A 14,866-nucleotide genomic window follows, 5' to 3' on the forward strand; every position below is an offset into this window, starting at 1 on the left:
AATATTGCTACAGAGCTGAGGTGGTGCAGTGGTTAGAGTGCAGTACTGCAGGCCACTTCAGCTGACTGTTATCTGCAGTTCGGCGGTTCAAATCTCACCGGCTCAGGGTTGACTCAGCCTTCCATCCTTCCGAGGTGGGTAAAATGAGGACCCAGACTGTGGGGGCGATATGCTGACTCTGTAAACCGCTTAGAGAGGGCTGAAAGCCCTATAAAGCGGTATATAAGTCTAACTGCTATTCTGTGTCCCTGATATTGTATGAATTCTGCTATTTGGTATTGTATATACAGAAGTTTCTTATATATATTTGAATCCTGATGACGTTCATTTACTTGTGTGTGCTTTCTGGATGTGCAACAAAAAAAAACCCTCTGAACACAACACAAGGTGGACAGCAAATAAATTGAATAATAATAATTAATAATGTTCTAGGTGTGACCCTATAGAGAAGTCTATGGAGATTCTCCGTCATCTAGGTCATAGTTGTCCCAAAAATTCTTTGTTAAGAGGCAACTGGACCAGGGGTGGTTCCAGCAGTCGCTACTGCTGGTTCACTCATGGGTGTGCCATGCACGCATGCATGCATGCACGCACACAAGCACACACATTTTGTGCATATGGGCAGAACAATAAAAATTGCTCTGCGCATGCGCAGAAGCAAAAAGCAAGATGGCACCACCTATGGTGCCGCTGGAAGAACAGGTTCGGGGGCATGACAGGTCTGGGTTGCTGCCGGTTCCAGTGACCCAGGCCACCAAACTACTACCGGTTTGGCCGACCCACCACTGAACTGGACTTTCTTTGTTTTTCCTGAAAAGACACTTGCTTCTCATCCAAGAAGCTTTTTCAAGTCTATAGATGCTTCTTGGATGAGAAGCAAATGTTGCCTCTTGACAAAGCACCTTTGGGACCCTATAGAGAAGATCTTGTACATCCTTAGTTACAAATCTAACTTTTCCCTGCTTGACTATAATATGCTTTTCTTAAAAAAAAATCACCTTTGACCCACAGAGCACAGGTAATTTTGAAAGTTAGTACCTACTTGGCCGAACCGGTTTGAACCAGTAGGAACTCACCTCTGGATGTAGCTGTTGAATGGAGATTTTGTTTAACTGAAGCCTTAACAACTTATCTGTAAGGAAGAGGTTACACTCGAACTTGTGTGTCTTTGCACCTTTTAAAATACCGTCTATCCTAATGTTGTGTCTAGACTTGTATGAAATTTTAGCTTAATATGTCAGAGTTATGCTAATCTTGGGCTAAATTATCTACCCTACAAAAGTGACTTTTTTTCCTACCACATTAGGTCAGAGAGACTTTGGATTGGTTTGAAATGTTTTGGCATTTTTTCCTTTTCTTTTGCTCTTGCCAAATTACACAAGATGCCATCCTGTGTTTTTGTTTTTCCTGTTCTGCATCTCTATCCTGTGGCAACCTCGCTGGTTTCTTCATCTGGGGGAAAAAAACCTCACGAAAAAAGCTTTCTCTGTCTTCTTATTTTCCATGATGCCCTGTTTTATTAATCCATTTTCAAACAAACATGCATAACATAAAAATGATCAATCACCAAAGAGAATGAAAAAAAATTGCACAACAACAAAACATCAAAAGAGGAGAAAAAAAACCCAAAACAAAAATGTCTGTAATTGCAACTTTCTTCTGATGCCATGTGCTGGGATTTTATTAGAGTTTGGAAGCCCACAAGATGTATTATGACAGAAAGGACATACACATAGACACATATCCTTCTCTATATTTTAATTATGGTAAATGTAGGGTTTTTTTTGTCAGGCATGATGCTCAGCTGCTGTGTTTTTAGATTTTGTATGGCATGTATTTCATGTAGTTTTTTCTAGTTTTTACTATAAGCTGCTTAGAGTCACACGTGTGAGATGAATGTCCATACAAATTAAATAAATAAGTAAAAAGATACTCTATAGAAGAGGTCAGAACTGGCAGGAACCCACCCCTGGCGTGGCATCAAAAAGGAGGCTACATAGGACGTTTTGGAGCCAGGGCGAATTGGTCCAAACCGGCTGAATACACCTCTGGGTGGCTGTTTTCTGCTACCGATTTGAGTGAACCAGTCTGCATGAGCAGCAGTGATCCAAAAATCATCTGGCCAGTGGGAGGTGGAGTGAGCTGGGTGATGGCTCATGTGCCCGCAGAGAGGGGTCCGTGTGCCATCTGTGGCCCACATGCCATAGGTTCGCCATCACAGATACAGAGTGACCTATTGGAACTTTAGTAGAGAACGGGGAACTTCAACCAGAGATAGATTGCAGAGTATGTCTGCTATTGACAGAAGAAAATAAATGCTCCCATTAATGCCAAATGAGCTATTTTTACTTATTTAATGGGATTGGGAGTTAACTCCAGCTTTTTTTCTTTGTCTTTTTCTTTGTGTGTTCTGACATAGGACCCCAATTAAGCATTACTTTTCTGCAAAATGACAAAAAAAACCTGTCCTTCGCAACATCAAGCGTAACCGTCCTTCAATCTCTTCGAGATGTTTTCCTTTCCTTCACCGCTAACATTGTTTTCTCTCACTCCTTTCTCTCAGAGGAAATGGATCAATCCCCCGCCGTGCGTTCTGAATATCTGGTCTCAGGGATCCGAACTCCTCCTGTCCGAAGGAATAGCAAGCTAGCCACGTTGGGCAGGATTTTCAAACCATGGAAGTGGAGGAAAAAGAAGAACGAGAAACTGAAGCAGTCGTCTACAGGTAAGTGGGAGGCATCATCACCTGTATGGCAGAGCAAAGTTAAGGGCCGGACTTCCTTGTAAGTGGGCAGCTGGGAGGCAGATTGCTGTGTATGCTAGGACCATACAATTGCACACTTGTTTGCAAGTGTGGCCAAAATAGAAAGGATTCTCTAGGGTTCCAAATACAGTTGTCCTGAGAATTGTGGCTTTTGTTCTTTAAGCAGCAAATGTCAAAGGCTGGTGCCTTAATGTAAACTACGTGGGAAGTAGCTGATACAATTTCAGAAGTGCAGTTGAACAAACATTTCGGAAGTCTAGCCTAGTTCCCATGATAATGGGAATCTAATCAATTCCCATGATAGTTGAAAGAGGAAAAAACATGCCTGTTTATACACACACACACACACACACACACACACACACACACACAGAGACACACAGAGGGGGGATAGGGAGAGATTAGAGAGAGAGATGATGGATGGATAAATAGAGATAGAAAGGGATGATAGATAGAAGATAGATAGATAGATAGGTAGGTAGGTAGGTAGGTAGGTAGGTAGGTAGGTAGGTAGATAGATAGATAGATAGATAGATAGATAGATAGATAGATAGATAGATAGATAGATAGATAGATAGATAGAGATAGATAGATAGATAGATAGATAGATAGATAGATAGATAGATAGATAGATAGATAGATAGATATCAGAAGTGGGTTGCTCCTCGGCCGAACCGGGCTGAACCGGTAGTGGTATTTTTCCTGGGTCGTAGAACCAGTAGTGACCCAGGCCCCTGAACCAGTTTCCTCACCACCGCTGATGTCGCCACCATGTTGTTTTGTAGTGACCGCGCATGCACAGTTCACTGTAAATTGTTCTGCGCATGCGTGAAGAACAATTTATATTGAACTGCACACACAGGCGCAGCAAACTTGTAGTAAAACTGGCAGCAACCCACCCTTGATAGAGATGGATGGATGATAGATAGAGAGATAGATATATAGAAAGATAGATATATAGAAAGATAGATAGAGATAATAGAGAGAGAGAAATAGAAATAGAAATGGATGGATGGATAGATAGATAGATAGATAGATAGATAGATAGATAGATAGATAGATAGATAGATAGATAGATAGATAGATAGATAGATAGATAGATAGATAGGCAGATAGGCAGATAGGCAGGCAGGCAGGCAGGCAGGCAGGCAGGCAGGCAGGCAGGCACGCAGGCACGCAGATGATGGATAGATGTAGATACAGGAGATATTATAATGCATCTTTTCTTCATATATAATTTGTTTTAAAGTTCAACGCAGAACACCAAGGAACTGGTTAGTTGGGTGCCCCTACATAATAATTCTTATTAGGAAATCTCATCCTTTCTATTATTATTATTTTTTCTCGTCATCGCACTCGATTTCAAGCGTGACTACTTTTGCTTTTTGTTTGTTCGTTTTTTTCTTTGTTCCTTCTGTGTGACAAGGGATTGCCAAATGCAAACAAGTGGCATACTCAGCTTGTATGATAAAGTTCCACCACTTCGGTACAACAGAAGATTAATGCATAGGTACAGAATAAGATCAGTGGTCCTGGTTGCTTTTCAATCTGTTAGATGGCCTCCTCCTCTGGTTCAAAATGACTCTAGAAAGGAGTCTAAAATAAACATCTCCCGATTATTTGGGGAATTCGGCATGTAGCCTTCAGCCATGCTCAGCTTCATTGATAAAATTCATCAACCTTACTTTTGTTGAGATTCACAGCTTATATTATAAAGGTTGGTAACTGTTCTACTGTCTCTGTACCTATCACGGTAGCCCAATAGATTGACCTTTAGCAGATTAAACATTTTGAAGGCTGCATCTTAATATAGTTTTATTTGCTACATTTCTTCACAATTCTGCAACTGTCAGCAAAAGTATCTTGTTGAGAACTGCCTTATATTAGGATAAACTAAGTTGTGCAACATTATCAACTCCAACTATCAGCAGCTCTTCGAGTCTCTGAAAGATCCCTAACCCCACAATTTGCTTTTAAACCAAGAAACCCTAAGCAGGTGAGACAATATTTCAGAGCCAGTGATCTGGTAGGAATACTGTGAACATCTCATGGACACTTTCCCAACATGGACATTATCAGAGGAGGTTCACCTGTTCACAAACGGCTGCCACTCAGAGGTGGTATTCAGCCCATTCGGACTGGTTCACTCAAACCGGTAGCAGAAACCTGCCACCCAGAGGTGTATTCAGCCGGTTTGGACTGATTCGCCCCGGCTCCAAAACATCCTATGTAGCCTCCTTTTTGATGCCACGCCAGGGGTGGGTTCCTGCTAGTTCTGACCTCTTCTATAGAAGAGGTTCCACAAATCTACCATGCCATTTAGAACCGGTTCCAGCTCCCTTCCACCGCCCATCCGCACCGTGCTTGCCCTGCTGGCTGTTCACTGATTGGCTGGCTCACCAATTGCCCCACCCACCTCTAAGAGTCCTGTCTAAACCTTAAAGTCTTAAAGTTGTCACGTTTGAACATCCCTGGGTTGTTTTTTTTTAAAGGATTAGGCGTGCAAGGGTCTTGTAACTTGACAGCTTTAAGACTTGCGTGCTTCAATGCCAGAGTTTCTGAGCCAACATGATTGGAGGAGGAATTGTGGGAATTGAAGTCCACAAGTCTTAAAGCTTTCAAGTTTGAACACCCCTGGGTTTTTTTTCTAAAGGGTTAGGGGTGCAAGGGTCTTGTAACTTGACAGCTTTAAGACTTGCTTGCTTCAAATGCCACAGTTTCTGAGCCAACATTTTGGTTGCTAAGCAAGAGCATTGTTAAGTGAGTTCCACCACATTTTACAAGTTGGCCACGCCCACCCAGTCACATGGCTGGCAAGCCACTCCCACCTGGTCACATGGCGGGCAAGCCACTCCTACCCAGTCACATGGCTGGCAAGCCACTCCCACAAAGCCGGCCACACCTACAGAAGAGGTTGTAAAAAAAATTAAACCCACCACTGTGCCACGCGCATACGTGCACGCCATGTGTGAGCAAAGTGAATGCACAGAAGGCCACATGAATGCCCAAAGGGTTTGTGTGCACATGATGCGAGCATGCATGCACTCATGCTCACAGTGGCGAACCGGTGGTAAACCTAAGTGTATCCCACCACTGCTGCCTTCATGAATGTAAAGGGATGCAGAATATTCATTTACAAGAATGCAGATTCCTATGCTCATTTCTGGGTGATTCCTTTTTATCCCTTTTCTGCTTTTCAGCTTTCGTGCTTTTCTTTCTCTCTTTCTCTTCCTCTTCTTCTTTCTGGGCAGATGCACACTCCATCTAAACAAGATTGGGCAACATTTGTTTGTGTTTTATTTTGGAAAAATGTCCAAAGTCTACATGGGTTCATTTCTAAGAAAACTGGTGCTAAAAGTTAGTGCTTTGCTCCACAGCCTACCAACTTCCTCATTTTTTTAATAATTAAGTACAGGTAATAGAGACATTCTACCAGGTGGCATATAAACACAGCAAAATTTTGTATAAGTAAATTGATCTAGACAACACCCTGCTTAATGAGCATTTAGGTATTTTAAAGAAGAAGAAGAAAGTATAAATATTTTTTAAAAACAAATAAATACAATAAAACAAGTGAGTCGTAAAATAGGGGAAAGCCAGGGAGGTGTAGTAATCAAGGCACGTTAGAAACAAAGAGGCTATACATTCTAGTCCTGCTTGAGGTGTGAAGCCAATTGAATGACATTGGGCCAGTCAGATTGTCTCATGATACGAAGAAGGCAGCCATGGCAAGCACTTCCCAAAAAATTACTAAGAAAATCATTCAAACTTGAGGTGCTTTTTTCAAGAGGCAACTGGACTTTCTGGTTTTTTTTCTTTCAAGATGTTTCGCTTCTCATCCAAGAAGCTTCTTCAGTTCAGTACTTGAGAGACCGCCTGCTGCCAATTACCTCCCACAGACCCATTAGATCTCACAGGGTTGGCCTCCTCCGGGTGCCATCTACCAGCCAATGCCACCTGGCTATTACCCGGGGGAGGGCCTTCTCTGTGGCAGCTCCGGCCCTCTGGAACGAACTCCCCGCAGGGATTCGGACCCTCACCTCTCTCCAGGACTTCCGAAAAGCCATCAAAACCTGGCTTTGCCGGCAGGCCTGGGGGTGATGAGTTCCCTCCCCTCTTGACATGTATGGTTGTGCGACTGTTGTTTACTTTTATTATTTGTATTTTGTTTTTTTATGTTCCCCCTTTTCCCCCTTGAATTGTTCGCCGCTCTGAGTCCTCCCGAGAAGGGCGGCATACAAATAATACAATTCTATTCTATTCTATTCTATTCTGATTGGATGGTGGGGAATGGAAGGGTTGATGCTCCTCCTTGTGGAATACAAACTCCAAAAGCTGAAATCACTTCTTCTACCAACAGAAGCATTGGAACAGGAATTTATAAAGAAGGCACAACTAACACAACACAACAAGTCTTCAAAGAAAAACCAGAAAGTCTAGTTAACTCTTGAAAAAGCACCTTTGAGACAACTATGACCTGGATGACTGAGAAGCTCCATAGACATCACCCAAGCTTGTTCATGTAGTTGCCAGGAGTCAAAACTGACTTAGAAACCAAAGAAATCAGGTGACAGAGATATGTCTCCAGGCACACTGGTACCTGAAGATTGTTGCGTTCCCTCCCTGCATACATTTGACTCTTATTAGCCCAGGAGTTTTTTTCATTCTAGCTTTCAGAAACACTCCCTCCGTCAGAGAAATGGGTACTGGTAATCCTCGACTTACCGCCATAATTGAGCCCAGAATTTATTGTTGTAAGTTATGGCAGCCATTAAATGGGTTGCCATGTGGTCAAGACCCATTTTATGACCTTATATGTGGTGATCATTATGCAAAGGCTGCCGTCATTAAGTGAGCCATGGTGGCACAGTGGTTAGAATGCAGTAAAGGTAAAGGTTCCCCTTGCACATATGTGCTAGTCGTTCCTGACTCTAGAGGGCGGTGCTCATCTCTGTTTCTAAGCTGAAGAGCCAGCGCTGTCCAAAAGCATCTCTGTGGTCATGTGGCCGGCATGACTAAATGCCAAAGGCACATGGAACACTGTTACCTTCCCACCAAAGGTGGTCCCTATTTTTCTACTTGCATTTTTACAAACTGCTAGGTTGGCAGAAGCTGGGACAAGTAAAGGGAGCTCACTCCGTTATGTGGTGCTAGGGATTCAAACCGCCGAACTGCCAATTTTTCTGATCAACAAACTCCGCATCTGAGCCACTGTGTCCCTTAGAATGTAGTACTGCAGCTAATTCTGCTGATTGCAGGCTGCCAGCAGTTTGGCAGTTCAAATCTCACCAGGCTCCAGGTTGACTCAGCCTTCCATCCTTCCAAGGTGTGTAAAATGAGGACCCCAGATTGCTGGGGGCAAAATGCTGACTCTGTAAACTGCTTAGAGAGGGCTGGAAAGCATTGTGAAGAGGTATATAAGTCTAAGTGCTATTACTATCATTAATCAAATGCCACAATCAAATGAATTCATTATACCCAATGAGAGTGTCCCCCCACCCCCTGCCAGAAATTGGGAGTAAATCCAGAATGTGGCAAAAAGTGTCAAAAGTTGTGATCACGTGATTGTGGGGTGCTGCAAACAGCTGTAAATGCAAGCTGCTTGCCAACCACTCAAAATGCGATCAAGGGATTATGCGTGAGTGTGTGTGTGTTGTATGTGTGGTATGTGCATATGTGACCATTGGGACTTTGAAATTGGGTGATAAGTACATTTTTGGGGGGAGTCTGTCATAACTTCAAACAGATGCTTAGCCACTGGTCATTAAGTGAGGATTACCTGTAGTGTGGTTGCCAAGAGTGCTATTTGAGGACAAGTCAGGAGTTTTCAGTAGAAGATATAGACAAAATACTCAGGATAAATGGCTTTGACGGACTGCATTCAGGGTTTACAGTAAATTAAAAAAAAGAAAATTTTGTAGATAGCCCACAATATCTAGCAATATTTCCAGGGGAAGATCCCGAACAGGAAAATAAAAGTTATGACAATTTTTTAAGAAAAGCCTAACTTATTATCTCATAATTCAAGAAAAAATATATACTGTAATAAATTTGACAGCATTTAAAATAGAGATACACAGCCTGAAGCTTCAGAAAAGTCTCATCCCCAAATACACTCCAACCATTTGCACCAAAATGTTATTTTTAGATTTGACAAAGGACAATGGGTGGCAATATCTAACTTAGCTTGGATGATTTCAAACAAAGCTAAACATGTCAGATTTGATTAGATCTCTCTCCTCTATCCATCTCCTTTCTCTATCTTCATCCTCCTCCTGCTTCACAGCTTTTCTCCTTCTCCATAACTTTTCACCTCCATTTCCATATCTGCCCATCTCTGTATCTCTCCATCTATCTGCCTCTGACTATTTCTATCTCTATCATCTCTATCCCTGTCTCTAATATTTCTCTCTATTTCTCTCTGTCTCTCTCCGTCTCTCTCATGTGTCTCTGTCTCTGTCTCTGTCTCTCTGTCTTATCTATCTAATCTTCTATCATATATCTGTTGGTCATCTATCTATTCTCTTTGTGTCTCCATCCTCATCATCTTCATCATATCATCATCTGTGTGTGCGTGTGCATGCGCGTGCGTGTGTCTCTCTTTCTCTCTCTCTCTCTCTCTGTCTGTTTGTCTGTCTTTCTGTCTGTCTGTCTGTCTGTCTGTCTCTGTCTTATCTATCTAATCTTCTGTCATATATCTGTTGGTCATCTATCTATTCTCTTTGTGTCTCCATTGTCATCTTCATCATATCATCATCATCATCTCTCTCTCAGTCTCTCTCTCTCTCTGTGTCTCTCTCTGTGTGTCTCTGTCTTTCTCTTTCTTATCCACCTAATCTTCTATCATATATCTATTGGTCATCTATTCTCTTTGTGTCTCCATCATCATCTTCATCATATCATCATCACCATCATCTCTCTCTCTCTCTCTCTCTCTCTCTCTCTCTCTCATGTGACCATGTCATAATGGTTTGTTAGTTTATGCTTTTATATTTGTCATGATATTAATGAGGAAGAATCACATGTAGTCTAACTTGCTCTCATCCAAAATATTCTTGCTTCTTGTGTTCCCTTTTTCAGAGAGTTGCCAATAGTTTTGTCTAACTATGAACAGCTTCACCTGGGCCAGCAAAATAAAAGATTAGTTTTCCTACAGAGAATTTAGGGTCCATCAGGACTTTATTAGGTGCCTCTGTGCAAACTATGAACCAAACTGAGATTTCCTGCTTGCAGTTTAGTCTTTACTAAACTTCTCTCAGCAAGACCTGTTGGCTCCCTCTAGTTTGATCCCTCTTTTCATCATCCTTCCTATTTTAGTGGAAGGGAACTATCAGCCACTACCCCAAAATGCTGACCAATGAACTCTTGGAAATCTATTGGGTTCTCCTAAACTTCTGTAAGGTCACCACTTGTATGTTTTTCTAGTATTGACCGTACCACTGAGCAATAGTTGTGCTTCAACACCTGGAGACAACTGTAGGACACTCTGTATTTTAGAAATCCCACAGTGCTACGATATGATCTCATGCTTACTACATGCTCACTATATATTATTTGAAATTGGAGTCATCCTATTATCTCTTGGTCAAGCTATGGCAAAACTATGACACGAGGTGGGAAAACCAGTGCCCCCAGAGTGGGGTTTTAACCAGCTGGAATAGTTTTTAGTGGTGGATGGGGAATAAGTGGTATATTAATTATTTTAGCTGAGCTATAAAACCAAGCATGGGAAAAACTTCTGTGTCTTGATGACACAGAAAGGGCCAGCTTTGAGCTAAGGTAAGTAGCTATTGGCCTGGGGTATTTAATTATTCTAAAACTGCCAATCTTTACATTGGTGAGAGGTGATACTATCACTCAAGATAGTCTAGGGATGCCATAGACACTTGACTTGGCACTGAACACAGATAGACAAACTTGAGCATCTGTTAATTCCCTAAAATATTTAGTATGGCCCTTAGAGATTTCAAAATTGGTCTAGTGGTTAAGGTTTGGTCTAGTTTGGTTTAGTTTGGTCTAATGGTTAAAGCACCAGGCTAGAAATGAAGAAAATATGAGTTCAAGTCCCACCTTAACCATGAAAGACAGCTGGATGACCTTGATCTCTCAGCCCAATTCACAGGATGGGCATTGTGTGGGAAACAAGAAGAGGAGGAAGATGTGTTGGATATATTTGCTGTCTTGAGTTATTTGTAAAAAATAATAAAGGTGGAATATAAATAAATGAAATATGTTAGCAAGCTGTAATTAATAATGTGAGAAAAGAAGAAAATGAATTAAAGCCATGACTGAGGAACAATTGCAGCGACTATATTTCATTTTTATTATACTTAAATGTAATCAAATTTAATTTTTGTCGACTTCTACTTTACATTTTATCCTTGTATACCAGGGTCCTAGTCTATTCCCAGCATAGACCAATCCTTGGCCCAGAAAAAGTATATATGCAACTTGCTTTAGGTCTCCTCCTTAAGTGTGATAATGGGAAATGATAGCCTTAGAGATGTGATTTGATGCCTATGGAGGTTTAGGAGAAAAATGTGGGTTCAATTTGATTATAGAAAGAAAAAAATATTTGTCCTGATTACTATAATCAGTTTGTTTAAAGTCAACTGGGAAAAACTGGATTTGTATCCTCAATCAGACTTTCCTGTCCTGACTTGCTTCAATGTAATTTCCACTCCCTTCAGCCAATGTTGACATGTTGGTTATAGTTGGTACTATCCAATTTTTTTCTGAAAGATGCGGGCTTAAGAACGACTGCTAGCTCTAAATGATTGAACCAGTCCCCTGAACTGCTTGATGAAGAATGGAATACAAAAATTAGGAATCATTGTTACAGTTTGCATAAAACAGAGTGGGGGGGGGAATGACTTTGACTGGTGGTCTTCCATTCACTATGCCATATTTCAAGCTGGACATCCTTCATTCATTCATGCAGTCTTCCTTAGACGATTCATTTCCATTGACTGTCAACTCTGATGTTCCATGTTGATCATACTCACCCCCCTTTTTGCAGTGTTAGAGAAGAAGACGTCCACAAGGCAAAGCCGGGACGAGCTAATTAAGAAAGGCCTCCTGGAAATTATGGAACAAGGCAAGTGAAAGCGATCTTTGTCGTATTGTATTCCCCTCCTTCCTCTTAGAACCTGGCTGTTAAATAATGACGCTAGATGGCTTGGCACACATAGAGAAGGTCCAGAAAAGGGCAGCAGGAATGCGGAGCTGATTCAATATAGTGTGTTGCCTGAGGCAAAGGAAGAGAAATGGCACTCGCTAAAATTCCATTATACAGTTGTTGGTCACGCTGCAGTTGAATTTTATTTCATTTCCTGCACTAAACAGAAGACTAACCTCAATGGTTTCCTTGCCCCAATTCAATGATTCATAGAATTCTATGAAGCCACCCAGAGTTGCTATGATAGCACATAAATTTAATAAATAAACACAATCAATGCTTCAGTATTCTATGATTTTGTTGTCTTTGAAAATAGGGTCGTAACTGTGATACTCATACATACTTTTCATCTCATTTGCACTGTCTCGGATCTGCTGCGTCAGACCGTTGCCCTATTCTGCCCGAGGGATTCGGAGAAATTGCTGTAGACCCAAAAATGAAAGGGGAAAAGGTGGAGTGAACTAGGAAGAGACGGATGTGAATAACGTTTGGCAGGCTTTGGAGAGAGGAAAGAGAAACGCTTCTCTCTCTCATCGTTATCATACAAGATTACGCAGGGGGGAATTGAGGATGATTAGAAGGAAGTGCAGTGCATAGTGAAACTAGAGAATTCGGGTTCATAAAACACAATGGTAGCTGCCAACTCCATTAACTTTAAAAATGGAGTGGACAAATTTTATAGAGGAGAGGATAAAGCTCCATGCAATCATAATGGCTATACATCACTTCCTTATCACGAACAGTATTAGAATTAGGGGCTTCTGCTTGCCATCTTAAATGATTGCCCTTTTTTATGTTGATCACTAGCTGATAACCCAGCGTTGACCAGTTATTTATTTATAGGGGGGAAATGTCTGGACCAAACGTAACTTCTAATGTTGGATTTCCCCCGTTACCAGAGGGAGCCCCCTTGTGGAGTACTGTGAAGCTATTACCATGGCAACTCCACTGCGCTGTACAGTAGAATCCATTTTACGGCAGTACAGTGGAAGCCATTTTAAGGCACAACAGGCTGTATCTTAACAGAACACTCACCCCAAGGGATTTTAGGGGTGTCTTACCCCCCACAGTATTTTTCTCCAGAGGGTAAGTCATCTGTATACCAAATTTGGTTGAATTTGCTCCAGGCGTTCCAGAGTTATACTGGCGCGTGCGTACACACACACACACACACACACACACACACACACACACACACACACTCTTTCATATATATCCTCCCCCCTTCCACCCTCCTTTGCTCCTCTTTTTTTTCCTGTAACAGAGCCTTCTTCAAACTGGGACTCTCTAGATTTGATAGAATCACAATGCTTGCCATCTTTTGCTAGGAGAGTTTTGGGAAGCCAATATTGAATTGATTGAAACAAGCGATGGATTCCAGATCCCCTGAAGCTGGTAGTGGGAATGAAAGGACATGATTTCACTCTGTTGGGATAATATTTGAAGCCTCATTTTTCCACACTCCAATCTTTGTCCACCTTGCCCATGTCACGTTGCATTACCAACTCGTACCCCAAGGGCTCACTTCCATTGCAGTTCTGCCTCTCTTCAACCTTCCATGTTCTGGATATTTTAATTCTCTCCTGGAAATCTTTTTTTCCTTCAAATATGGCTAGCAACCCTTGATTAATATTTTTTCTACTGAAAGGCCCCTTAATTTTGTAAAACCCAAACACCTTTATAACCTGGGAGATCATCTCCTGGTTGTATATGATAATAATTATCCATTTTGAAAGAATACCAAATACATGTGCATTGCATAAATCTGACAAATGAGATAAAATCAGTTGGACAATCTTTATCAGTGGTTTGAATACAGGTATAATATACTAGTAGTTTAAAAAAAGGATGTTTCCTAGTTTCTTGAAGAGTCACCAGGTGTGCTGGACAATTCTAAAATTCTGTTATTTCATAATGAAGGATCAGAAGTGGAATATTAGCAAATGTTTCTTTGAAAGAGGCTTAATTGGGCCTGGGAGATATCTTTTGTTTCAAATTAGACTGCCTCTGGCCCCATAAGAAAAATTAACAAGAGTGGGATGAGATGGGGGAGAAAACTCTAGTCCTTTGACCATCTTCACGCCCTTGGCAAATCCCTATATTTGTGTCTTTCCCTCGACCACTGATTTTCCTGTCATCATTATGGGCATAGGTAATGTGGATGAATTGTTGTTTCCATCTGACTTCTGAACAAGGCTGATGGCTCCCCAGCACGTCTACCAATCTATGCTATGTTGCGTCTTTTAGCTCTGTGGTTGTCATTGCGTTTGTGTGACGTTAAAGCTAAAAAAAGGAAAAGGATACGTGGCCATAAAGGAAGGGGATAAACGATTCTAGGAATGAGGCCAGAGACCATTAACATCAATTCGTTTTTATGCCTGACATTGCAGTGAAAAATATTATCCCATGTTGGCTACACAGTCATTTGACCTGGAGGACATCTAGACATCAGACAAATGTTTTTCCAGTCGTCCTTCTTTGAAGATGCAAGATAGCAAGATAGCAATAATACTTACAAATATTGTAAGTATTATTGCTATCTTGCTATCTTGCATCTTCACAATGCTTTTCAGCCCTCTCTAAGCGGTTTACAAAGTCAGCCTATTGCCCCCAACAATCTGGCCCCCCATTTTACCCACCTCAGAAGGATGGAAGGCTGACTTCAGCCTGGTGAGATTCAAACTGCCAAATTGCAGGCAGCCGGCAGTCAGCAGAAGTATTTCATTTTCATTTCATTTTCCCTTTATTTGTATGCCGCCCTTTTCCCTGGGGGGACTCAGGGCGGCTCACAGTTCAAAAAAAGGGGGGAGAAGGACAAACAATTTCTAACATAAAGACAATACATCATTATTCGGTCACTAAATGAACTGTTGTAAGTCAAGGACTACCTGTGCCTGTTTTTTTTTAAAATTTTAGGTATCAAA

General features: G+C 41.5%; 1 protein-coding gene across 1 annotated transcript in view; it reads left to right on the forward strand.

Annotated features, from left to right (window-relative positions):
* Positions 1-14,866, forward strand: part of PHACTR3 (phosphatase and actin regulator 3) — a 296,494-nt gene that overhangs the window by 127,608 nt on the left and 154,020 nt on the right. The window contains exons 2-3 of the mRNA XM_032218616.1: positions 2,564-2,725; positions 11,784-11,861. Of these exons, the coding sequence (XP_032074507.1) occupies positions 2,564-2,725; positions 11,784-11,861 (240 nt within the window). The remainder of the gene's footprint in view (positions 1-2,563; positions 2,726-11,783; positions 11,862-14,866) is intronic.

This window comes from Thamnophis elegans, chromosome 5 (genome assembly GCF_009769535.1).
Source record: "Thamnophis elegans isolate rThaEle1 chromosome 5, rThaEle1.pri, whole genome shotgun sequence".
NCBI lineage: Eukaryota > Metazoa > Chordata > Lepidosauria > Squamata > Colubridae > Thamnophis > Thamnophis elegans.